Source organism: Cyphellophora attinorum (genome assembly GCF_001299255.1).
Source record: "Cyphellophora attinorum strain CBS 131958 chromosome Unknown Contig2, whole genome shotgun sequence".
Lineage (NCBI taxonomy): Eukaryota > Fungi > Ascomycota > Eurotiomycetes > Chaetothyriales > Cyphellophoraceae > Cyphellophora > Cyphellophora attinorum.
The window spans coordinates 24,544-48,764 of NW_017253230.1; the positions used below are offsets into that span (position 1 = coordinate 24,544).

At 54.4% G+C, this 24,221-nt stretch overlaps 10 protein-coding genes across 10 annotated transcripts; 6 read left to right on the plus strand and 4 right to left on the minus strand.

Annotated features, from left to right (window-relative positions):
• Nucleotides 1-1,086: 1,086 nt before the first annotated feature.
• AB675_2288 (putative oxido DltE) lies at nucleotides 1,087-1,809 on the plus strand (the record flags this gene model as incomplete). The annotated part of the gene is made up of 1 exon (XM_018142246.1): nucleotides 1,087-1,809. The coding sequence occupies one exon, from the start codon at nucleotides 1,087-1,089 to the stop codon at nucleotides 1,807-1,809; it is 723 nt and encodes a 240-aa protein (XP_018005048.1).
• Nucleotides 1,810-2,907: 1,098 nt separating this feature from the next.
• On the plus strand, nucleotides 2,908-4,621 carry AB675_2289 (NADP-dependent malic enzyme; the record flags this gene model as incomplete). Its single annotated transcript, XM_018142247.1, has 3 exons — nucleotides 2,908-3,540; nucleotides 3,640-4,262; nucleotides 4,315-4,621. The coding sequence occupies 3 exons, from the start codon at nucleotides 2,908-2,910 to the stop codon at nucleotides 4,619-4,621; spliced, it is 1,563 nt and encodes a 520-aa protein (XP_018005270.1).
• Nucleotides 4,622-5,371: 750 nt separating this feature from the next.
• On the minus strand, nucleotides 5,372-6,929 carry AB675_2290 (uncharacterized protein; the record flags this gene model as incomplete). Its single annotated transcript, XM_018142249.1, has 2 exons — nucleotides 5,372-6,104; nucleotides 6,154-6,929. The coding sequence occupies 2 exons, from the start codon at nucleotides 6,927-6,929 to the stop codon at nucleotides 5,372-5,374; spliced, it is 1,509 nt and encodes a 502-aa protein (XP_018004997.1).
• Nucleotides 6,930-8,822: 1,893 nt separating this feature from the next.
• Nucleotides 8,823-10,394, plus strand: AB675_2291 (Cytochrome 52A13; the record flags this gene model as incomplete). The annotated part of the gene is made up of 2 exons (XM_018142250.1): nucleotides 8,823-9,223; nucleotides 9,269-10,394. 2 exons carry the CDS (start codon nucleotides 8,823-8,825, stop codon nucleotides 10,392-10,394), a joined length of 1,527 nt encoding a protein of 508 aa, XP_018005076.1.
• A 374-nt stretch (nucleotides 10,395-10,768) lies between these two features.
• Nucleotides 10,769-12,357, minus strand: AB675_2292 (Vacuolar cation/proton exchanger 2; the record flags this gene model as incomplete). The annotated part of the gene is made up of 3 exons (XM_018142251.1): nucleotides 10,769-11,202; nucleotides 11,259-11,440; nucleotides 11,492-12,357. 3 exons carry the CDS (start codon nucleotides 12,355-12,357, stop codon nucleotides 10,769-10,771), a joined length of 1,482 nt encoding a protein of 493 aa, XP_018004843.1.
• A 1,366-nt stretch (nucleotides 12,358-13,723) lies between these two features.
• On the plus strand, nucleotides 13,724-14,407 carry AB675_2293 (FAS1 domain-containing protein; the record flags this gene model as incomplete). The annotated part of the gene is made up of 1 exon (XM_018142252.1): nucleotides 13,724-14,407. One exon carries the CDS (start codon nucleotides 13,724-13,726, stop codon nucleotides 14,405-14,407), a length of 684 nt encoding a protein of 227 aa, XP_018004919.1.
• Nucleotides 14,408-16,271: 1,864 nt separating this feature from the next.
• On the plus strand, nucleotides 16,272-17,631 carry AB675_2294 (Initiation-specific alpha-1,6-mannosyltransferase; the record flags this gene model as incomplete). The annotated part of the gene is made up of 2 exons (XM_018142253.1): nucleotides 16,272-16,446; nucleotides 16,553-17,631. 2 exons carry the CDS (start codon nucleotides 16,272-16,274, stop codon nucleotides 17,629-17,631), a joined length of 1,254 nt encoding a protein of 417 aa, XP_018005291.1.
• Nucleotides 17,632-18,841: 1,210 nt separating this feature from the next.
• On the plus strand, nucleotides 18,842-20,071 carry AB675_2295 (NADP-dependent alcohol dehydrogenase 7; the record flags this gene model as incomplete). The annotated part of the gene is made up of 4 exons (XM_018142254.1): nucleotides 18,842-19,015; nucleotides 19,092-19,262; nucleotides 19,339-19,566; nucleotides 19,649-20,071. 4 exons carry the CDS (start codon nucleotides 18,842-18,844, stop codon nucleotides 20,069-20,071), a joined length of 996 nt encoding a protein of 331 aa, XP_018005293.1.
• A 189-nt stretch (nucleotides 20,072-20,260) lies between these two features.
• On the minus strand, nucleotides 20,261-21,163 carry AB675_2296 (Very-long-chain 3-oxoacyl-CoA 1; the record flags this gene model as incomplete). The annotated part of the gene is made up of 1 exon (XM_018142255.1): nucleotides 20,261-21,163. The coding sequence occupies one exon, from the start codon at nucleotides 21,161-21,163 to the stop codon at nucleotides 20,261-20,263; it is 903 nt and encodes a 300-aa protein (XP_018005063.1).
• A 395-nt stretch (nucleotides 21,164-21,558) lies between these two features.
• On the minus strand, nucleotides 21,559-23,565 carry AB675_2297 (Ketocytochalasin monooxygenase; the record flags this gene model as incomplete). The annotated part of the gene is made up of 4 exons (XM_018142256.1): nucleotides 21,559-21,852; nucleotides 21,912-22,277; nucleotides 22,329-23,142; nucleotides 23,186-23,565. The coding sequence occupies 4 exons, from the start codon at nucleotides 23,563-23,565 to the stop codon at nucleotides 21,559-21,561; spliced, it is 1,854 nt and encodes a 617-aa protein (XP_018005143.1).
• Between the last annotated feature and the right edge of the window lie 656 nt (nucleotides 23,566-24,221).

The following is a 24,221-nucleotide window of genomic DNA, read 5'->3' on the forward strand; positions in this document are numbered from 1 at the left end:
AATGCCAGCACAGCTGTATATACTTATCCAGCCTGACTGCCACAGCGGTACACCAACTGCGAACACACTGACCCAGAATCCATTACAGCTTACGGGAATGTAGAACTCCGGCACAGATGACGACAGTCTCAGGGTTTGTGGACCGCCAGACATTTCAAGCAATGGAGGACGCGAACTATCACTGGGACACACAACTCATCGATATGAACGCGAGGAAAATGGTGGCAGTGCTCGACGGGCATGCGCTTACCGCTCGCATGGACGAACTTGTGTGCCGGAGAGACCAACCCAGAATCCGCAGCGCCTTGCGTGCTTGTTCAGACACGTGGGCCATTATGCGCAACGAATCACCGCCAACGTACCACGAGGCCTAGTCCGTCGCCTCATTGACTGCAAGAACGCGGACGTAACGCACTTCATCTTCCGCCTTTTGCTGGAGTCGCGCGCGCACAGACACGGTATGGGATCTTGGCTATACCACTGACTAAACATGTGCAGTATATTACATAGGCCATACTGCGCCTATGTTACACAGCATCTCAGCTGTGACGAGTGCGGAGCAAAGCAAGGGCGCGAAGTCTGTCGGCACGTACATATGATTGGAGACGGCTTTTTTCACTACACCCAAGAAGGCAACTGCAGGGACAAAGACGAATTAGACTGTGCCGGACATGTACTATTCACGGTCGCCCAGCCAACAAGTGCTCTGCAGTCTGATGGTCGATGCATACCTTGCTGGAGGCATTGATCAGAGCGCGAGGCAGGTGCAGGGACGCTATGTTAATGAAACTTTGGGGTTCCGAGTGCCGGCCTTGACTACCTAAGCACGCATTTCCGGATCATATGCGGCTACCGGATCATCGAACCGCGAGTCAATCGGGACAAAAATTTCGACACGAAACCGTCAGAAACTTGACTATAAAGCCTTCCGCAGAGTCACAACACAATATCGCCTGCTGTCATTACTACACCAACCGCCTACAACTCCTGAATCCCCCGCCACGACACACTCCAATGGCGCCCGTTTCGTCACTATCATTTAAATGCGCCCTGATGACCGGAGGAGGAGGCGGTCTCGGTCGAGCAATGGCAGAGACACTCATAGCCCTGGGCAAGGAAGTCATCATCGCAGGGCGAACTGAGTCCTCGCTGAAGAAAGCCGCTGGTGAAATCGGTGCAAAGGCGTACTACGTCCTCGACGTAAGCGACATCTCCAAAATATCCGGCTTCGTCAAAGAGGTGACTTCGAAGCATCCGGAGCTGGATTGCGTAATCAACAACGCCGGCGTGCAGCGTCCATTCCAGATCCTCGGACCTGACTACGACTTCGACCTCGACAAGGCAGACCAAGAAATCAATACCAACATCCGAGGGCCGATGCATCTCAGTGTATTGTTGGTGCCACACTTCAATAGCAAGCCCAATGGCGGTGTCATCATGAACGTGTCCTCCGTGCTCGGCTACAATCCCTTCAGTCTTGTCAATCCCGTCTACAATGGCACAAAGGCTTGGGTGCACTTCTTCACAATGAACCTTCGTTCTCAACTCCGCAATGCCGGAAGCAAAATCAAGGTCGTCGAGATCGTCCCTCCGACTGTATCAACGGCCCTGCATCGCGAGAGAAAGGATCCTTTGGACAACACCAAGGAGCATGGAAGTGCTTCGGCATTGAGCGTCGAGGAGTTCATGGCGGAGATCAAGGTTGGGTGGGAGAAAGATCACGATACCTGTCCGGCTGGTTTGGGCCATGAATTGGTGGGAAAATGGTATGCGGCGTTCAATGAATCCTACACAAAGGCTGGCGGATAGTGTGACGTCATGCGTGATATCATCGTTGTCAATGTAGCTCAGGTACAAATCTCCATCAACACAACTTCTGTACTTCATAGCAACTCTTTTCCAGGGCCCCCGACAAGCTTGTACTGTATACAGCCCCTCACTGGCACCTCCCAACTCTGCCTGCGAACTGCAAATGCTTCCCATTCTGGCTCCGGAACTTTCGCAAAGACGCCGAGCTTGATCACCATCTTGTCGCCCATGGCCGGCGAGGTTGACTTGATGGGGCTGCTATGTCAGACGTGCTCTGCACCTGATTGAAGTAGACTACTGACCTTCCACATGTCTTGCAGAAGCAGCGTTTCATTGGCGTGCCGCTGGTGGTGTCTTTATCCAGATATTCGGTGATGTTGGATTCTCCGTTGATCTCTACCTTGTCCGATTCTATTGCCAAGTTTGCACCAAAGATGCCGCCCGCAACTCGTCGGCAGCCGTCGCAGTGGCATAGGTGACCCCGTCGCTTGCCTGAGAATAGCTCGTCGTCGTTCACGATCACAGTGATACTGCCGCACCTGCAGCTTCCTTCCATTGCAAAGGATTCGTCTGCAAATCTGATGTGCTTTCGATGGCGATACCCGAGGGCGGCGACTATGCTATAAAGGTGTACAAGTAGTTGCGACCATTGATATACTCACTGACCATCTCCAGAAACCATTGCTAAGAGTTTCTCAATGCGCTAGAGCCAATCTGGCAGCTACAGGGATAGAAACTCCGGAGCCATGGAGTTCCTGCAAGTTCTGCTCAACGACCTCCAGAAAACGAAGCTGCAGTCAAACGACTACGTGTTCGCCGTGGTTACGTCCAGAACAAGACCTAACGTCAGAGCTTGAACTGAAAGCATGCGAAAAGCATCCTTACTCATCGCCCAGGATGAGGTGGGCATTCCGGGAGAGCCGTGGTACGTCCGGGCAACAGAGCACGAGAAGTTCTTTACGTCAGGACGCCGTTCCTGTTTGTCGATTCCTATACAAACGTTGTTGATCTGTACAACTGTTTGATTTTAGCTTGACCTTTCGGGCACGTCTGGAGAGCATGGATTCTCGACACGGCTTGCAGGATGATCAGAACACTATGACACTGGCTGCCTCTTCACCACCGAACGTCGGCAACGCCGATGTCCAAGAGCGGCGCTGTCTCAGTCAGCTCCGTTCCGCAGAAAGTGATCTAGAGAAGTTCATCTACCTCAGCAGCCTTCGTCTCAGGCAGCCGCACCTGTACTACCGCCTCCTAGTCAAGCACTTCGTCGAGCTCGCGCCGCTACAGTACACGCCGACAGTCGGCGAGGCGTGTCTGAGATGGTCCGAGATCTACAGACAGCCTGAGGGCTTGTACATCTCGTATGAGCGAGATCGAGGCAGCCTTAGGAAGTTGCTGCAGAATTGGCCTCAGGAAAAAGTGGCCATCACAGTGGTCACAGATGGGTCTCGCATTCTCGGCTTGGGCGACATCGGAGTCAATGGCATGGGGATTCCGATCGGAAAGCTGGCCCTGTACGTCGCATGTGGCGGTGTCGATCCTCGCCATGTACTGCCAATCACGGTCGACTTAGGTACGAATAACGAAGACCTTCGAGCGAACGAGATGTATATGGGAAGCCGAAACCCCAAACCACCACGTCACGATGAAGAAGCTTTTCTGGACGAACTCATGGAGGCATTGACAGGGAGATGGCCAGGCATTGTTGTGCAGTTTGAGGACTGGAAGGTGAGTGGTTTAGGCGCGGGTGACAATGCTTAGCTGAAGTCGCTCTCTGTATCCCGAGAATCGTATCCCGTGCATTGACAGGAAACTGAGCTGTTGCAGAACCCCTGGTACACGCTCGAGAAGTACGGTCCAAAATATGCAATGTTCAACGACGATATACAAGGTACTGGGGCCGTCATCATGGCGGGCATAATAACGGCAGTTCGACTCAGCGGCCTTTCTGTGCGTGATCATCGAGCAGTCTTCTTCGGCGCCGGCTCTGCGGCTGTCGGCGTAGCCAAGCAGATTGTTCAATATTTCATGGCGCAGGGGCTGTCGGAGGATGAAGCTCGCGGACTGTTCTGGCTTGTGGACAGACACGGACTGGTAACGAAGGATAGAGGTGACGACTTGCCGGATCACAAGCGCTACTTCGCAAGAGACGACAACGGTGGCCAACAGTTCGCCAGGCTTGAGGAGACCGCAAAACATGTAAAGCCAACCATTCTCGTGGGATTGAGTGGGGTCCACAATGCGTTCCATGAGGACCTGCTTCACAACATGTCCAGCTGGAGCAAGAGACCAATTATCTTCCCACTATCGAACCCGACGTCGGCCTCGGAGTGCACGTTCGAGCAGGCGATCAACGCGACAGAAGGTCGTGCGTTGTTCGCTGCTGGATCGCCGTTTGCTGCGATCAAGTACCATGGCGATGAGTATCATCCAGCACAGGGCAATAACATGTATGACGGGATCACGAGAGATCTATTAGGAAGCCGCGCTGACACATCACAGGTACGTGTTCCCCGGGCTCGGTCAGGGAGCAATCCTATCACAATCGAAGCATGTAACGCAAAACATGGTTTACGCAGCTGGAGCCGCCATACCAGACGTCATGCTCAAGGAGGAAGTTAAGGCCGGTCTGCTGTACCCCGAATTGGACAGAAAACGTGAAGTCGGGAGATTCGTCACGATGAGAGTGATACGGGCGGCCCAAAAGGATGAGGTGGACCGTGCGACGGACCTTCGGCGGATGAGTGACGATGAACTGTTGGACTGGATCTCCAAGAAGATGTATGACCCATTTCGGGTGGATGATTGATTGCGTCGGCAAATAGCTCATGTAACACTTAGTCGGACAGTGAATGCTCGTGGTTGAAGAGACCTGATCGTGAGCATGGGATTCATTGAGGGCGGAGCTTCCATTGCGCTTGAAACTCCGCGTTCCTGCATCGAATGGGGCGCTGGAGCTGCAGCTAAGCCAGACCCCTGCTCCTGCCTCATTCGGTAACTACCCTTGAATTGGTGTGCCATACCTCCTCATGAGTCGGTTCGATCGTCTGCAGTCTTTGGGTCGGCATTTAGGCCATCGAGATGTTTAGGTCGATCTACGGATGTATCCGAGACGACATCGAGTTTACAAATCAATCGTCAAAGCCGTTCTAGTCGCAATGCTCGACGCTAGTCCTTACCAGGGACAGCTGGGATCTCCTTGCCCATGGCGCATGTGTTGGTGCGCTTTGCAGCCACCTTGCGCTGCTGTCGGCGCCGGTATGGTGGTGTGCATTTTGTCTTCGAGATGCCGATCCGGCAGACCCAGCCGAATCGACGGTCGCAGACTACTGCACCACATATCCATTGCGTCGGGTATATATTCGCAGAAGTCGAACGGTGGACAAATCTCCTCCGATCTCGTACGTAAGCGGCCGTGAAGCGTGAAGTAACCGGTCGTCGAAAGAAAACCCACAAATAACGAAGCCGACCCTTCCTGGAGAAGATGGTATTGCCGCCGTGCCCCAGATGTCCAAGTCCACAAGCATTCCTCCGGCACCCACATACGATACCCACCGAGCTATTGCCCGGTGGAATCGAACCACGCTGGGTCGGGATGCATCGTCGGCGTTTCCGTTCCATCGCAGCACATGTGCTCGAACTCGGCCAGTCTTGTGAGTGGTGTGAGTCCTATAGCCTCGTACTGCTCCGACAATGCCAGGACATGTGCCAGACGAGACAACAAGGCGGTGGTAAGCAAAGGGAAACACTTCCCAGAGGTCGATCGATGGCATACAGAAACAACCCAATAGAGCATGCCTTTGTAGGGACCCCACAAAGTGCCCAGGTCTGTCATGCGAAGGGTTGTAACCAGTCGTGGACGCGTTGGTGTCTGTCGAGCCGCCTGCCAAAGTGATATCCTGTGGCGGTCGCTCTTGAGCATGACCATCGCAGCCCACTGGCAACAAGACAGCATTGCCGTTTCGGCGCCAGTAACGGTAACCGCCACGCCAACGAAGTGCTCGATCTTCCGGCCGAGGCGAAGTCGTTCTTCGAGCAGTAGCCAAGCATCCTCTTTCGAGGTGTGATCGCTGTCCAGGAATGTGGCGAGCCATGCCTGCATCATCCTACCAAGTGCGTGCATCGGCGTCTCCAGGCAGGTTCTTGCTTTGAGGTCATTCCATTCGGTGGCGAGTGGTGACAACCAATCACGGTGTGGAGTGCCACGGCCAATGTAGTCAGCACCACGAGACTTGGGCTGGTAAGGTCTGCATAGCTTGTCCTCAAAGTAGGCGCTATCGGAGAGTCGCGTTCTGTGCGTCACGATTAGCGAAGTTCAGTAGGTTTCCTGAAGAGTCTTACATTTCCATGTACCTCGCCAAGTAGTCCAGCCATTGGAGCTGGTATGCATTTCCATCATATTGTCGTCTGATCACATTGTACAGATGGTGCCAATGGACCTCATTTTCGGAAAGACACTCTCTTGCGATTGCGGCCGATGCACCACAGCACAGGGTCGAGTCCGTCGCAGACGCAGCCAGGTACTCGGCGACTCCTAGGCCTCCAGGTAGGCGCCGCGATAGAAGGCACACTGCCGGAGACCCCAACAGCAGCATGAGACCCAAGCTCTGCAGATCGGCCTTGAATTGATTCTCCTCTAGCTCCTGGCGGACACTTCGCAATAGCTGCTCCTTTAGGACCAGGAAACCCATCATATCACCCTCTCCAGCCACTGCCATCGAGTACGCGACCGCGACGAGTAGATAGCCTTTGGCCAAGGGCCCAGTCAGGCTGTTCAGGAATTCCTGTCCGAAGAGATTCCCGCAAGTATTCTGGATCGAAGCATTGACGGAAGCTGTCAACACGTCCAGAGCTCGCACGCTCGATGATGGGAACAGCTTGGGTGGACTGCAGGTGGGTACCACGGGTTGTAAACTTCTCGCACGTGTCTTTGAGTTGATCTTGTCGCCGGCTTTGGCAACAGTCTGCGTTGTTCGAGAGGAGGCTCCTCCCCAGAACGCGGCATGGCTTCTAGCATCTCGACTATTGGGTCGATGGCTTTTGTGTCCTGTAGCTACAGTCCGAGGAATGGTGAAGATGTGCTTAGCTTTTGGCTCTTTCACAGTTCGTCTCGTCATTGTCGCTGTAGATCAGGCAAGGGCCCGTTGAGCTTTTTTGATGCTGCATGGCGTTCAAGCTCCACAAGAGTAATCAAGATTCGACACTCGCCGGCACAGAAGCAGACATACACTGCCACTCGGCTCCACCGAATTTGAGACGGCACGACACATGGTTGGTGTTGCAAGCAATCTGCGGCGCCCTGTATCATGACTTATCGAGTGTTGGAGCTGGAGCTTTGAGGAGTTCTCGTATATTAAGTCCGATGAGGGGCGGCAACCGCCTTTTAGTCATCAAACTGCTGCAAACCCCTGTATCTCTCCATCGAACCTTTTCCCGATCTTGCTTGGCATGAGTCCGACATCTCGGACCAAACTAAAGCGGGCGAGTCTTCGCGTGGGTTGTGCTGCATATGACGCAAGACCATCAGGAACCCTACGCGCAGTAAACTACTTGCCCGACCGGAGTTGCAGAGAAGTCTTTACTGTCTGTGGCAAACCCCACCTGCTTGGTACAGCAGATATGTGCACACACGTGGTCGTCCTGTGAGGAGTGCGTCTAACTATGTCCCGCTGGTCAAGCTTTCCGGAGCGTGACTGACAATGGCCGGCACACTGCTCAACCGATGTCGAGCTCGATGGCCACTTTGGGCAACACATAATCGTCTTCTCTTCGCTTTTCCAAACGTCTGTCATTGTCCTATTACCCTGTAGTGATGCTTGGCTCATTCGACACGTACAATTCGCGACGCCGGCGTAGACGCAGACACCCCACCTTCAAAGTCCCTAGGCGCCGTCTGCATCCCGATGAAAAGTACGACTGGATCGCCATGGGGTCGTGCCACGCAGATCGCTCCGAGAGTCTGCGTAAAGTACCTTGGCCAAAGTGCTCATTAACACAAGCATGGCCGCCTCGTGCATATTCTCTGTTTCCTCAGCTGGATCCGAAGCTCTGTTGTTGTCCTATCGTTTCCACACATAACAGCAAGAACGGAAGCTGACGACCAGGACGCTCAGCTGAGCTGCAGTTGTTTTGCGAAGAGAGAGCCGTAATCACGCCACCAAGGCCACGTCTAATGCGTCGAGACGCCCCAAACAATGCCTGAGACTGCCCGGCCGAGCTCTGTGACGCCCTGAACGACGTGTGAATTTGCATGTCTCAGTCGAACGACCCGTGCCGATCTCTGTGCGAGCCTCGCTGCTCATTGCGCAAAGCGCTGATGCGAGAAATGCTGATGCGAAAACTGCTGATGCGAAAAACGGCAAAAGAAGCGCTTATACAAAGCGCATCGATGGCTATAAAGATCCCACGTCCCAACAGATTGCGCGCATCCTGCGTGAAGTGGAAGGGCTGTTTGTCAACCCACGATGGCTGCACATTCGTGCAGATTACCTCGTCATTGTCCTCGCGAATGGCGCTTCCCCTTCTTGAGCAAATCAGTCACTGCTGCAATCTGTCAACGATGAACTGCGATGTCCTGCATTGTCCTACTCGGAGCTGTGCTCGCAAGGAGTACTGATCGCGAACCCGGGAACGCGTCTCAAATTGATGTGGCGCAAGCAAAGGCCGCTTGCAGTTGCGTCATGGATCACTCGGAACAGGAGCTGATCACGATGAGTGACGCCTTGCGCGCTTGTCAGCTAGGTCAAGTATCAGGTCAAAGGTATCACAAACGATGTGAAGCACTTCAGCAACGCGAAAAATGTCGGAAAATCCGGCACTGCGGTGGAAGCTGCCCGTCCCTAAAGTGAGGGCGGGGTTTGTGCCGCCGGGTTGCGAGCTTGGCGTTCTGCTTACCCGGGATTTCAGGCAACCAATCTCCTGGCTGCGTTTTACGCGACACGACGAAACAATCAAATGATCCGACACATCTCACGTCTTCACGATGTTCGCCATCTTCATAGTAGGTCGAGATGCTGCGGCCGGCTTTACTCGTCGGTGCCATCGCTGTTGGACTTTACTATGTTTTGTGCTACCTGCTCAATGAACGACGACACCGCCAGCAAGCTCGACAATGGGGTTGTCAGCTCCCTTATCGGGAGACAGGGACGTGGTGGGGCATCTCGATCATTCGAGACTTCATGCGTGCGATGCGTGAAGAGCGAGCTGCTCCGTACTATATTGAATGGCAAGAGAGCAACCCACGCACTGCTGTGACCTCATTCCTGGACGCGGACCTCTTCTCTACTTATGAGCCCGCCAACATCCAGGCCTTGCTAGCCACCCAGTTCGAGGATTTCAGTCTTGGCTATCGTCTGAAGACATGGGCGCCGATGATTGGCAAAGGAATCTTTACGACCGATGGTGCTGAATGGTAGGTGCCAACACGCTCTGGTCGATCAATCTAACTTTCCTGTAGGAAGCACAGTCGGTCCATTCTGCGGCCACAGTTCGCACGGGATCTTCTGACGGACTCGGAGACCGAGGAGAAGCATCACCGAAACCTCATGCAACACCTCTCGATCGGCTCGGATGGGTGGACAGATCGCGTCGACCTCCAGCCGCTATTCCAACGACTTACCATGGACTCTAGCACAGAACTTCTTTTCGGCCAGAGCACCGACTCGCAGAATGCCGCACTGCGCGATGATCCTGCCGCTAATGAGTGGAGAGCGTTCGATGCTGCTTACGAACGAGGCCAGAAAGTCGTCGGGATCCGCAACTACCTCGAAGAGCTCCATTGGCTATACAGTCCAGCCTCCTACAAAGAGGACTGCAAAACTGTCCATGCCTATCTCGACAAGTTCGTCCAGGAAGGCCTACGTCGCGTCGACTCCAAGGAAGCTTCGAAGAAGTACTGCTTCCTAGACGAGCTGATCAAGGTAACCCGCGACCCCGTCGAGCTTCGCGACCACTTGATCAACATCCTAGTCGCCGGCCGTGACACAACCTCCGGACTCTTCGGCTTCACGTTCTACCTGCTCGCACGCGATCCAGCCGTCTTCCACAAGCTACGAGAAATCATCCTTTCGGAGTTCGGCACATACAAGTCGCCCAAGAACCTCGACTTCCCCTCAATAAAAGGCTGCACCTACCTCCAGCACGTCCTGAACGAGAGTCTCCGTCTCCACCCACCTGTCCCAGCCAACGAGCGTTTCTGCATCAAAGACACCACTCTCCCTGTCGGCGGAGGCCCAGATGGAACTGCACCCGTCTACATCCGCAAAGGACAGTCCGTCGCATTCTTCACAGGCGCCATGCACCGGCGCAAGGATTTGTGGGGCGAAGACGCGAACGAATTCCGACCGGATCGCTGGATCAACCGGAAGCCGAGGTGGGACTTTGTGCCATTCAGCGGCGGTCCGAGGATCTGTCTTGGTCAGCAGCAGGCTCTGACGCTGGCTGGCTTCAACATCATTCGACTGCTCCAAAAGTTTGATCGCATACAGCCTGCTGACAACGGGGAGAGACCGAGATACCGCTACTCGCTTACCGACGCCTTACGTTACTGTTGGGTGCAACTACATGAGGCCTCAGACAGTTGATGCAGCTGAATCGCAAAGATGTCAGCGGTAATCGGCATTGTATTCAGTGTGTAAGGGACGTGATAGACAAGTCATCCGACGCGATCCTCGCCCCTGAGCCGGGTGCCTGAAACATGATAATTCTGGAGTGGTGCCTGGTAGGTGATGTCATATCAAATTATTGGTATACTGCCGAGGCCGTAGTGTCTCAACCTGAACGCCGTCGCTATTTTGTGTGTATATATGTCATGCTCTCTGTGACCAGTGCGGATATCGTGCAGTTTCTGCGCCCATTGTGCCCCGTGAATCGTCCAGAATCGCAGGACATGTTCATCACGTTCGACTGGAAATCTTCCAGGACGCGGTTCGTATGTCCCATCCCCTGTCCTTGCTCTTCACGGCTTCAGCAGCATTCGAGCAGCATGCGCGGCTCCCGATTCCACTGTAGATGTAACACCATTTGAGCTTGTGATATCTGCGTTCGGATAGTACCACGCGCAGAGTGCGATCGTAATGTAAACCATTACCAGAAGGGCGCCCTCGAGCCAATTGCTTTCGCCGTCCCGCAGAAACTGTCCCACGGCTATGATGCTCAACAACATGAGGACGGCCATAAAGATCTCAAAGTTCAGGTCGAATCCCTTGCCTAGACCCCAACCAACGATGACGACCAGAGGAGCGTTGAACAGCGCTGTCTGAACCGACGAGCTGACGCAGTGGAAGATGGCGAAGTTCATTTGGTTGTCCCAGGCTTCGTCGATTGCTGTGAGATGCTCGGCGAGTTTCTCCACCAGGGGGACGAGGATCAGACCCAGGAAGTTGTCAGGTACTGAGTAATGTTAGTTCAGGTGCTAGAATGTAAGTAGGCACCTCAGCTTGGCTTACCGTGTCGGTCGTGCACCAAGTATTCAATTTCCTCTACCAGAAACACCGCCAAAAGAGCCACAAAGGTCAGCGAAATCGCAATGGCAATAATGCACTCCGTCATTGTCAATTTCTCCTTTCGCAAATCCTTGTGGCGATCGCGGTCATTTTCCTCGTCGGCCTTGAGGACTTCGCCAAGGAAGCTGCGCATATTGTTAGCCAAAGTTCGAGTAATTAGGGAGCAGCTCGCGTACTTATCGTGACTGGCTGTATTGTAGACCAGATACACCACGAACCCAATCATCAAAATGATTGCCACGCCATGACTGATGCCCAACGTGTCGTGCGTCAATTTCTCGATCGTGTAGCCCTCTTCACCTTCGCTGCCCTGGGTGAGAGCGCCACGGAGAGCTGAGTAGAAAGCACTCGGAATGAAGAGCGCAAAACCCGCGACCAGCATAACTCCAGAGCCCACTTCGGAGATGACGGGCGAGAACTTCTGCGACTTGTGACGAATGCCACCAGCGATGAACACGCACCCCAGGCAGAGAAGCAGATTTGCAAGGATCGAACCCAGAATAGCCGCCTGAAGCACACCCTCGAGATTGCCCTCGCCGGGCATTGCGTTTGGGTCAGTCCTGGCGATCAGGACCATGAAGAGGATGATCTCGACAATGCTTCCAAACAAGCTTTCAATGACCACACCTGCCACCGTCGGCAGCTTGCGTGCAAACTCTTGTCCAGCAAATCCGAGCAGGGCCGCCGCTGGGACCATGCCAACGTATGCGGTAGCGAACGTCCAGGCATGATGATCGCCGGCGACAAAGTGGAGGACTATGGCAGCGGGTACGAATGGCCATAGCACGTTTGTGCATGCAGAAAGCGTGGAGCCGGACCGGAAGTTGATCTTGAAGAACTTTCCTGGGTGCACTCCGCGGCGGCCGGATTCGCCCTCGGCCTGGATGCCGCGGGTCTTCTTGTTGTGGTGGGTGGGAAGGTAGGAGTGGCCGTTCGTACCATTGGGGTCGGCCTTTTCGGACTGGAGGCCAACTTGTGGCATATTGCCATTGACGTGGCCATTGTAGCCATTGGCGTTCCCGTTGGCATAGGCTCCGTTCATACCATGGTGGTCTTCTGAATGGGCGACGTGCTGATTAGCGCGCTGAAATCGAGACGCATGATTGTGCGGAAGCAGATTGGCTATTCACTTGCTCAGCACGATGTGGGTAGTGTCGTAAACTCGAGACGCGTGACGGACGATGTACGCGCTCCGCGGCCAGTACTACTCGACAAAAGTATAGAGGTTACAATACAAGGGAATCGTCCGTACAGTCGTAACTCGTAGAAAGCTCCAGCTGAGGCCTATGTGAAATGGACGACGCTTGCTCAAACACTCAGCACAACCAGAAAGGTCGACAACGTGGTAGGAAGGGGCTTTTGAGGGAAGGAACACAAAGTGGGCAGCAGTGACGAAGGTCAAGCAACAAGCTTAACCGATGCTTAGCTGCAGTTCAAGCAGCAATCACAGCGGGCCAATTTCCTTGAGTTCCAAGGCACGGAGCCTTGCATCGGTGCTTGTTTGCGGAACGTGGGCCTGAAACACGAGCGTTTGGTCGTCGAGATCGAGAAGGGACAAATGTCGGGAATGAAGATTGATTTTGATAATGATGTCGGTGTGCATTGAACTTTGAATTTCGAGATCAAGAAGTCTGGGGCAGCAGAGGCTCTGCAGTGTCGATCTATTTGGGTGGGCACTGCCGTCGCCACGGAAAGACGGGAAGGCACGTTGCGAATTGCTTCTCATCGTGGATCGATACTCACCTGCTTCCTCAGGCTTCATGGACTCGAACGACAGCTCTCAACAGAACAGGATCAGGCGGAAGGTCGATCATACCAGTTCTATGCGGGCGTGAATATCAATCAAATGCCACCGCATCACCTTGTTATGCTGCAAAATGGCTCACATGCGTGCATTGTGTGTCAGTGTGCCACGGACACCTTTCCTGCTGGCATGTGTCTCCCGCCAGTGGTCATTGATGCCGTGGTCGACGCTGCACAACGTTGGTAGACTACTTTGCCATCATGAAATCCATACCTATGTCCTCATTATCAAGCACGTTATGCATGAATATATATGGTAGAAGGTCCCTTGATCGCCTGCCCAGGCCGACACCGCCGCTGCTGTCACGAGTGCACTCGTCTGGTGTTCAGGACTCGACGAGTTTGCGAACTGCTTGGATGAGCCGGAAATGCAGGTGCGATGCACTGAGGGAGATATGTATGTCGACACGTTGTCTGACGGCCAGCTCTTGGTAGAGAGTAATTGACCGATTGAGGAATATTTCTAATGACCCAGAATTCTGCCAAGAGATTTCCTGCCGACGTCACTTCCGCCAACGTCCCCTTCGGCTTTGCGCATGAGAGACTCGATCTCTCGTCAACGCCTACACCCTCGCCGCATCTAATATACCTGAATTACCATCACTATGCGCCGTACACTCTTGTTCCCAATTCTCGCCGCCTCAGCCGGCGCCTTCCTGATCCCGTCTTCCTTCCACTCCTCCATCCTCTCCCGCTACCTTCCGACCTCAAACGCAGCGCCCCTCCTCCGCGATCAATCCCATCAATCGCCCATAATGCCAGTCCTTCCTCCAGGCACACCCTCCACATCTGATGACAGCGCTGCCGATCTGACCATCAGCGACATCCTCCCGCTCTCCCGTAGCATCAACATCTTTGCGCAGCTGACTCGGGACATCGCTTCCGTGACGACCCGCCTCTCAACGAATACGCCTGCATCGAACACAACGCTTCTTGCGCCTCTGAACAGCGCAATGCAGGATCTGCCGAGGAAGCCATGGGAAGATCGGCCTGGCGAAAGCAACAGTGGCGTGTCGACGCAACACAACGAGGAGAAAGCTGCAGAGAACCTCAGACGCTTCGTGGAGATGCATGTCGTGCCGGTGAGCCCGTGGGAAGAGGGCGAGGATGGGAAGGTGGAGACGCTTGGTGGTGACGAGGTTTGGTGGGAGTGGCGGAAGAGCGAGGATGGGGACAAGAAGACGAGGGTTATCAGAGGGAAGGGTTTTGAGCTGGAGGTCAGCGAAGTAATGGGGCGGGTGGGCAATGGGGAGGTCTGGGCTGTGAAGGGTGTCGTCAACTATAAGTGAGATCTTGCAACAAGGAATGTGCGGTTGAGGAAGGGTTTTGCAAATATGCGTTGTCTTCGGGTTGTGCGGCACGAAGTTATTGCAGCGGCTCAAGGCGAACTTGGCTTTACGAATTGTCACACGGCGTCACGAGATATGATAGACGAACATTGGTCCATGAAACAAGTCTTTCCAGGAATCGCTGTCCTTAGAGGAGTATTTTCGGGCGCGCGCTGATTTGTACTGGTGTTTGCTTTTCGGAACACGACACTTTGTCCCAAAAAGCAAAAACAGTTACGTAGCAAAGAAATGACAGGAGCACTCGATTCCGAACTGGGATCTCCATGGCATCGGCGTGTTCGGCAGCCTGACAGAACTGCTGAGCTGGGATGGAGGCCAGTCTTAGGCGTGTAAGGCCACTTGGACCATACCGTCCCAGTCGGAACCAAGGCTGTCGGTCGGCAATGATCCAAAATATGACAAGACGTTCAAACAACGAGAAGCATGCGCTGTGGTGGGTTGCGTGGTACCTAAGGTACCATGTGACATTGCTTTCTCACGGACTCCGCTGGCATTGGTACCTTATGTGCCAGTCATTTGTGACATGCCTGGCCCGCAAAACATTTTGAATCATTGCGGTGATGGACAGGGCACGGTGATCTCTCAACGGTGCCATAGCGCACTTTTGCCGGAGGAGTCTATGACGACCATTGCACGAAATCTACGCACATCTGTTGATGTTGCGTGCCAGACCTTCGAAACAGCCCCAGCACCGACGGAAACTGCGTTGATTTCGCGTAACTTGTCTCCCGCGGCCCTTTGAAGCATGTACTTGATCAATAGCCAGGACCGCGCCAATCGCATCGCCCGCCGCACGTCGACATGCACCTGTGCACATTAGGGATGCACATGCAGTCAAATTCGCCGACGCATGATTACCGGTGCGCAAGTGCGTGAGTTTCCAGAACGCAAAAGCTGTTGGTCAGGGCTGACGCGGCTCTTCGTAAAGGCTTCACGCTTTCGGGACTGGAACAGGATGCTGTCTATCAAAATTAGAGTCAAACTCAAGGCAGCAGCAATTTCAACATCATTTGCGTGACGCGAACATTGAATACGTTCAGGTGCGAGCTTCGCCTGTCGTGCGACGGACATCGATGCTGTTCGAACAAGCTGTGTGAAGACCGACTATGATGCAAAAGAGTGCTGAAGCTGGACTTGGAGCGGAAGGAAGCTGAGCTTGGCGCAGGGCAATTCCCCGGCTTCTCAGATCGAAGCTAGTTAATCGCTTCCACGAACACGAGCTTTCAATAATGTAGGATCAGGCACGGCGTCTGAATTGATGCAACCAGAAGGCAATATTTCATCACTCTACGACCGCCGGGACCGACCTGCAAAATGATGCAAAGCGATCTCGTCGACGTCGAAAACACCGGCTGGTAGGCGCAGGCCGCTGGTCTAGGCGCATGTGCCCATCTTTGCTAGGTTGCGCTTAGCCCGGAAATAGCCTAGCGAAGAGCCTATGAGGTCCAGGCGGTGCAGCATGTGGGCCTGTTGCTTGGATCCCTTGATTCCTTCGACAGCTTCTTTTGCGGCGCTGAACTGCTCTTGCCTCGCTCCAAGAGGACACCACTACGCTTTCAGATTTCCCCGTTCTGTGCCGTTGTCGCATCCTTCAACCATCGGTTCCCTCGCCCCGTGTCCACTCCAGAAATCGGCTGGATCCCTCACTTCAGGCTTCATCTGCCCTTTTCTTTTCACACCTTCACTTCCACGATGCGCTTGAGCAATAGAATGTGCTAACACCACACATGTCGCATCGTCATCCATCACCATCCTCGCCGACCTCATGGTTGTCGTGGGCAGCTTCTGTCGCCAAATCGCGACGATGACCGTCAGACGTCGAGCTGTCATTTTCGGCTGCATGTTCGCCTTTTTCTTCGTCATCTTCTTCCGACTGGCCTTACCCTCGGATGAATCACCAGAGCAGAAGATCGCGTCGCGACAAAAGCGCTTTCCATTAGTTTGGGAACACATTCACCAGTCTTCAGGTCACGGTGGAGGTGAGTTCTGTCCCCTTCGCTGTGAAGCTCGCCGGCGCGCTGGCCAGATTGGCTTGGCGATCTAGCCCCACTTCACAGCTTCAGATCAGGACTGATGCATTGACAGCGTGGTACATACCGCCACACTGGTTACCCAAAGGAACTCCGCCGCCTGCGAACATCACCCATGCTGCCACTCTCGCTGCTGCCGCCGCCGACTCAGCTCCATATCATTTGTCGCATACTTCGATACCTCGCATCATTCATCAAGCTTGGAAAAGCACGAATATCGAGCACTTTCCTGCAGGCGCGCTTCCCGCCGTCGAGGCATGGCTGCGATATGCGACTGAATCGGAACCCGAGATGGCGTATTTCATGTGGGATGACGAAGGTATCTTCGATCTGATGGGCGATGCCGAGCCGAAACTGCTGTATCATTTCGAGGCGCTTCCTCAGATGGTGGAGAAGGCTGATGTCTTCCGGATCGTTGTGTGTAATTCTGTTGGTGGGGTGTATGGCGATATCGATACCCATCCGCTCAGAGCTCCGCAGACATGGGTTGATGCTCAGGATATTCGTCCGTGGACCGACACCGAAACGAATACTGTGTTTGCGACGACAACGAACCACGAAGAGCCGGTCAAGCTCATTTTCGGCATTGAAGCGGACACGGAGGAGGACAGCGATACGTATTGGCGGCACGGCTACCACTACCCTGTTCAACTCACCCAATGGGCTCTGGCCGGAGCCGCAAACCATCCCGTCCTCAATCGCTTCCTCGCCAATTTCCGCAAACACATGGATGCTGTGACCTTTGGCGCCACGAGCGAGGATGGCAACATTTCCCAGGAAGCAGCGATGCAGAAGCTCGACCCGATTATGCTGACTGGACCGGCGGCAGTGACCGAAGCGACCAAGAATTATCTGGCCGAGAAGGCAAGCCTCCGGTGGCAAGCTTTGTCCGGCCTTCAGGATGGAGGGCGCACTAAACTTGTGCTCGATACTCTGATCTTGCCTATCACTGGATTTAGTCCTGGTCGAGGCAAGATCAATAATATGGGCTCCAAGCCGTTCTCGGATCCCGCCGCAAGGTTACGACACGATGCGCAAGGATCGTGGAAGCATTTCGATATTATGGTCGAGTTGGGCAAGACTTGCAGGACGCTGTTCGGTGGATGCAGAGACTGGTCGACCGTACCTGGTTGAAGGAGTAATATGTTAAGCGTTGAGAACGCACTTACAACGACACATAGTCGCAGCTACGACTTATTGTCGAGCTCGGCTTCACTCTTCGCGTGGCGGCAGAAGGAGCGGCTCATGACGAGTTCTCTGCGCAGTGAGAAGCCGCGCCAGCTCAACGGGCCCACGCGTCTGTTGCCAGCAACCGCGGCTTCAAAGCACCGCTGGACCTCGATTGCATCAGCTTCAGCGTGCTACGGGTTTCCTGTGAGCATGAAACAGGCCATCTGCAACTCAGCACAAGGTCGTGATGCCTACGGGCTGCCAGGCGTAAAAACCAAGCGAGCAGGGTGGCAATCGAAGTTTTGCGCGACTGGCAGCGAGAGAGCGCAGTATGCGAGCAGGAAGAGAAGAAAAGGGTCATGCTTATGGATATCCATTTTGTATATCATTTTGCGAATCCGCATTTTACGAACTGGCATCCGCGCGATGCCGGGCGCGGCAGGGATGGGAGGCCTGGGCGCCATATCCTGGCGCTCAAGGAGATACGGAAAAGACCATCTCGCTAGATCGTGGCAAATTTAGATGATGATATATCTACCCAATGTCTGTGTGACATAACTAGAAACGCTGCAAAATCGAAACCCTACGTTTTCGCGTTTCTCGTGCGAAATGTGTATCTCTGGAGTCACCAGTCGCTGAGTCACATGCATTCGTGAGGACAGGGACCCGATCACATCTGGTCTCGTGCCAATCTTGCCCTGCGCATTGCCCTGCGGCACGAACTTCATGCACTGTGCAAGTCGTCGCAACCCTTTGACATCCAATCTGGGCATCAGAACTTTTCCCCCAGAGCATTTGATGGAAATGAACGTTTTGGTTGACTGTCCAAAACTCCGCAAGTCACGGAAATCTTTATCCGATCGACTGACTGCCGAGGCAAGTGGTTGCGGAGTGAACGCCAATGTCATCGGGGACGATGGAGTTCGGTGCTCGATCGGCTTGCGAAGAATGAAGCTCTTGTTCTCGACAGGTAGGTGAGCGTACATTCAACACGGACATCAGATGTTAGGTGTAGAGCCTTGGAACCGTTGGAAGATTCGTATCAACCAATTGTGCAGAAGCCGAAGCTCTAGTTGAGACCGGTAGACAGCATTTCTATTTGTTAAGTAGTCGAGCAACTGTTCAGGACTAGTTGCCATCGCCTGCGCCAGCTACAAGCCAGACCTCGAGAGACATGGCCGGACAGTCACCGCAGTTCCAAGGCTGGCTCGCTCATGACAAAAACTCCATCGGAAACTTACAATGGGGAAGCTTCGAGCCCAAGCCGTGGGAGGAGACGGACGTCGACATCCGCATCACACATTGCGGTATTTGCGGGAGTGATCTACACACGTTGTCAAGCGGATGGGTATGTCTTCGTCTTCGCGTCGAAATACGCGCTACGAGAGCCGCAGATCGTACTTACTGACCAGCGTGCCGGATAGGGCCCAACGAACTACCCCTGCGTAGTAGGGCACGAGATCGTGGGCGAAGCAATCCGCGTGGGATCACAGGTCAAGCACGTGAAAGTAGGCGACCGCGTTGGTGTTGGTGCGCAGTCGGATTCGTGTCAGGGACGGAAGCAAAAGTGTGATGATTGTGCGAACGACAGACCGGTAAGTCCTCGACTGCTATGTTTTGCTCCGCGCATACAAATGCTTCCCGAATGGACTGCTCATCCGTATCACGCAGAACATCTGCACAAACCGTGGGCGGGCCGACACATACAACTCCACGTTCCTCACCGGCGGCAAGTCCTACGGCGGCTACGCAACCCACAACCGCTGCCCTGGCGCCTTCGTGATACCAATACCAGACGGAGTCGACACCGCCGACGCCGCCCCGATGCTATGCGGCGGCATTACGACCTACGCACCACTCAAGAACAACGGCTGTGGTCCCGGCAAGCGGGTCGGCATCGTAGGCGTAGGCGGGCTCGGCCATTTCGGCGTCCTCTGGGCCAAAGCCTCGGCGCCGACCACGTCGTCGGCATCTCTCGAAGAAGCGAGAAGCGCAACGACGTCCTCCAACTCGGCGCGGACGCTACATCGCCACCGAAGACGACGAAGGCTGGCACAAGAAACACGCCAGCTCGCTCGATATCATCATCTGCACAGTCAGCTCGCCGAAGATGCCGCTGCGGCAGTATCTGGGTCTGCTGAGGTCGCACGGTGTGTTCATTCAAGTTGGCGCGCCGGAAGAGCCGCTGCCGCCGATCAGCGCGTTTGACTTGATGAGCAAGGAGAGGAAGATTGGTGGGAGCAGTATTGGGCCGCCGAGTCAGATCAGGGAGATGCTGCAGCTGGCGGCGGAGAAGGGGATTAAGCCGTGGGTGGAGAAGAGGAGCATGAGGGATGCGAATCAGGCGGTGGTGGATATGGATGCTGGGAGGGCAAGGTATCGGTATACGTTGTGCAATGAGTAGTGGCTGAAGGCGGAGTGACTGTGCATTGATCGCTGCTGCGACTCACGGTGAAACGTAGAGGTGTCTTCTGGGCTTGGTAACTGTGCTCGATCGCCGCTGCCTAAGCTGTCAACGGGCTTCTCAAGCCGATCATAGCTTTTCCGGTATGAGCGTAACTCTCACACTCCCAGCCAACAGTGTCAGCCATCCTCAACCCCTACCAATCTTGAAGCTGTTCATACTATTTATAACCTTCGACAGAGTCGCCTTCGGAAGCATTCCCATTACCGCGAACATGACCTCATGCCTCAACAATGGCCCCGTCGTCACCCTCCCACTCCCAACCCGATCCAGTCCTGCCTTTGCCATCACTCGCGGCGTCGGCGCTGTGAATGATGGCGGCAACTGACTTGATTTCGTGCTTATGCTTGCTGCTTTCAGACACATTATTTCCACGTTGTTGTCGTGGCCTTCGGCGACCATCTCCACGTGTAGAGCTTCGCTGAAGGATTCGATGAAGGCTTTGGTACCGCAGTAGGGTTCCATCCAGGCTGCGTGGAGAGAGGAGACTACCGAGCCGACGTTGATGACCAGGCGTGGTGGCTGCGTCTTCTGTAAGTCGCCGAGGACCCGGTGGGTGAGCATTGCCGTGAAAGTGGCGTTCATAGTGACCATATCCGCTACTTCCTGGACTGTGCGGTCGTGGAAGCGCAGCCAGAGGCGGCCCGGTGGGCCGCCGCCTACATTGTTGATTAGGACGGAGATCGGAGGAAGCGAGAGTGAGGTGATCTGCTGGGGCGTAGTGGTGCTGGCGTCGAGGACGAGTATCTGGAACCGACGACCAGGATACTGCTTCTCGAGCTGTGTCTTGATGCCATTCAGCTTGTCCGGGTCGCGGCCGTGGATGACGACATTGAAGCCCCGATGTGCGAGTTCTTGGACGAAGGCTAGGCCGAGACCATCAGTTGCACCTGTTACCAGGGCCCAGGAGTCTTTCTCCGTGAGGTAGCGGTCGAGCTTCGAGGGCTTCAGGTAGGGCTGGAGGAAGAGGATGAGGCGCATTGATATTGTAGTGACCGTCACAGCTCCGATGAGCGAGAGAACGGACGGCATGGCTGCGGCAACGACTGTCTTGTTGTGGGCGGAGAGGCTGTAGTTTTATCAGGACTTGCGCGGCGAAGGCGTTGGATCTGTCAAGCGTCAATGGATTTCAACCAGTCATCAGCATTGCATGTCTGGCGTGCTCTCGCATGGGATGACTTGGTTGTTCGAGAAGGGTGATCTGAACGACTGAACGACACTTGCCCTTTATCTCGGCGATAGTCTGCGCTGCGCCATCATCTCGGTGATAGCGTGCACGACGGTTCGCATCTTAGTTCCGGTGAGCCTCTCCGTGCTCGTCAACGTTTGCGAGCGTCCACTCTCGCAGTCTCGATTCCGAAAATGGACAAGTTTGAAGGACCTTGGCATCTGGGTACCAGCCTATCTTTTCTGTGTGAGCAAGTACCTCATGCAGCAGACGCAACATTCAAGCCTTCCAAATCGCCCTTCGCCCTCCACTCATCAAGTATCTTAGCATACTTCAAATACCCCTGCCCATACAACCCCCCTCTCGACATCTTCCCCAGCGCCTCCGGCGGAAGGTGCGCCACATCGCCTTCAAGCGTGAAGTAGCCCGGCAAGCACTGTACAATCGCCCCGGTCAAATGCGCATTTGCTTGCAGCTCGTCCTGCCACTTATCGCACGCCTTCTCCTCGACCGTGATAATAGTTTTGTGTTCTTTGCCAACCTGCTTCTCGGCCTCGGCGATCATGTACCGATCTGAACGGTCTGATCGTGGATGCGCTGGACTTGGTTCACGCCGACGCCTGCTTGGGCGAGTGACGGGGTGAAGAGGTTTGGGAAGCCGTAGGAGATCAGGCCGTGGAGAGTCTTGAGGTCCATGGCCTTGTTGAGCTCTTCCATATCTTTCCCGTTCGTTCCGCGGACGATGATGTCGGCTTTGCCAGCCAGAGATTCGAGGAGCGGGTTGCCGTAACCGGTGCTCCAGACTAGGACATCGATGGGGTACTCTTTACCAGCCACGGTGATACTGTGCGGGCCCATGGAGTCGATGCCTTGGCCATCGGTGTCGACGAGGTGGACGTTAGGTTGGTTGAAAGTTGGTAGGTACTCGTCGTGGAATGTTGGTCGCTTGCACCATCCGGGATACCATGCTTGGAGTTTCTGCCGCTTGTCAGCCGAGAGCATACACATCAGCATGGTCGGCAGACTTACCTCGGCCGTCTCGCGATCCTTCACAATCTCTAGAGCACGATCCCGCACCTTCTGCGCCCGCTCGTCATCAAGTTTGTACAGATACTCGATCTGCTTCGCCATGTCCTCGGGCTTCAGATCACTCGGACCGCCAAAGGCGCCTGAGATCGAAGGCATCGAGCAGAATCCATCATTGATCAAGTTTTCCTCTGGCAGGTCGACAGATTGTTCGGTAAAGATCTGAAGGTTCTTCATCCTTTCCGCATGCCAGCCTTTCTTGCTTGCGATCTTCGTCTTCCATTCCTCTGCATCAGTGTCTCGATTGTCGCGGATGCCAACCGCTGATGCCGTTCGCTGGACAACGTACAGCTCCTTCGCGTACTTCGCAAGCTCAGGCACGACTTGAATAGCAGTTGCTCCTGTTCCGACAATAGCGACCCGCTTGTCCTTCAGGTTGTCGAGCACTGGACTCGCCGGCGATCCACCTGTAATGCTGTAGTCCCAACGAGCTGTATGTAGCGATTGGCCCTCAAATGTCTTCAAACCCGGCACATTTGGAATCTTCGGATACGTGAACGCGCCCGAGCCAATGATCACGTAGCTAGTGTTGATGCGAATCGTCTCCTCGGGCAGTCCCTTTGGCTGAATAGCGATTTCGCAGACCCAATGGTCATTCTCCCACGTCAGCGTCTTACCCGATGACTGAAACAATGCACGGTCAGTAAGACCCCAGTGCTTTGCGAGAGTGTTGCAGTATTTGCGGATCTCTTCGCCGCCGGCGTAGCGGCGTGTGGGCATGTAGCCCGTCTCTTCGAGGAGAGGCAGGTAGACGTAGCTGATTCCGTTAGCTTGGGCCCTGGATTCGGCGAAGGACGCACCTCTCAACATCACACATCAAACCCGGATAGCGATTCCAGTACCACGTGCCACCGAACCCACCAGCAGGGTCAACCATTAGTATATCGCCTGGTGTCTTGGCCGCTCCGCTCTCAAGACATTGAATCGCTGCGAGCAGTCCACCGAAGCCGGCACCGAAAACAACGATCTTGCTCGTGCCGCCATTCTTGACCGGCCGGTGGACGTCGGTACCGCTCTCGACCCACGGATCTTGCAGGAGTAGCTCTTTGCTCTGTTGTCGGTCGGAGAACTGTGCGAGACCTTTGGAAGTTTGCTGGCGTTTCTGTCGCTCTTGTTCGTATTTCTTCTTGACGTCGGCTGCCGCAGCTCTGGCGTCGACGTTCACTGTTGATGCGTCCATGGTTTAGTCCTTGTCAGTTGGGGTGAGGCAGAGTTGACAGATGTGGAAGAAGAAGAGGAGAGTTTGCCGTTCGAAATGTAGCTAGGAAAGCTAGCTCCAGGTTTACGCTACTGTACATATTGTACTGCCTGATCTCATTAGCTACTCGCGAAGTGGCAAGATCCTCGCGACCGGTGGGCAGGGTCTCGAAGACATGAAGCGCGATCCCCGCACAGATCTTCGTAAATAGGCTTTCGCAATGTCGACATCCGAGGGGTACTGTGTGCATCTTGGCCTTCGCCATTGAGTTGAGTAATCTGCATCGGTTCGTTGTAGTCATCGTCAACCCCGCCGGAACACAGTCAGCAAAGGCACAAGAATGCTGCGATACGTGGAGAGCAAGACACTCATCATCATCACGGGCTGCGATTCCAGATCCAAAAGAAGTTGCAATTGCGAAAGAAGCAGGAGCACGGACGAAATTCCGCAAGGCTCTCTGGGCATGCAGGTCCATACGAAGTAGAAGCTTTTCAGGCCTCAACGAATGCTGGTACATCCGCATCTGCCCTGCAGAGAAAACCAGATCGCTTGGCCTAGACCGCTGCCTCGTTGTTCGTTGTCGGAATGCTCTGATTCGTGGCATCGATCTTGAAGCGTATGTCTTTCGCAGCTTAAAG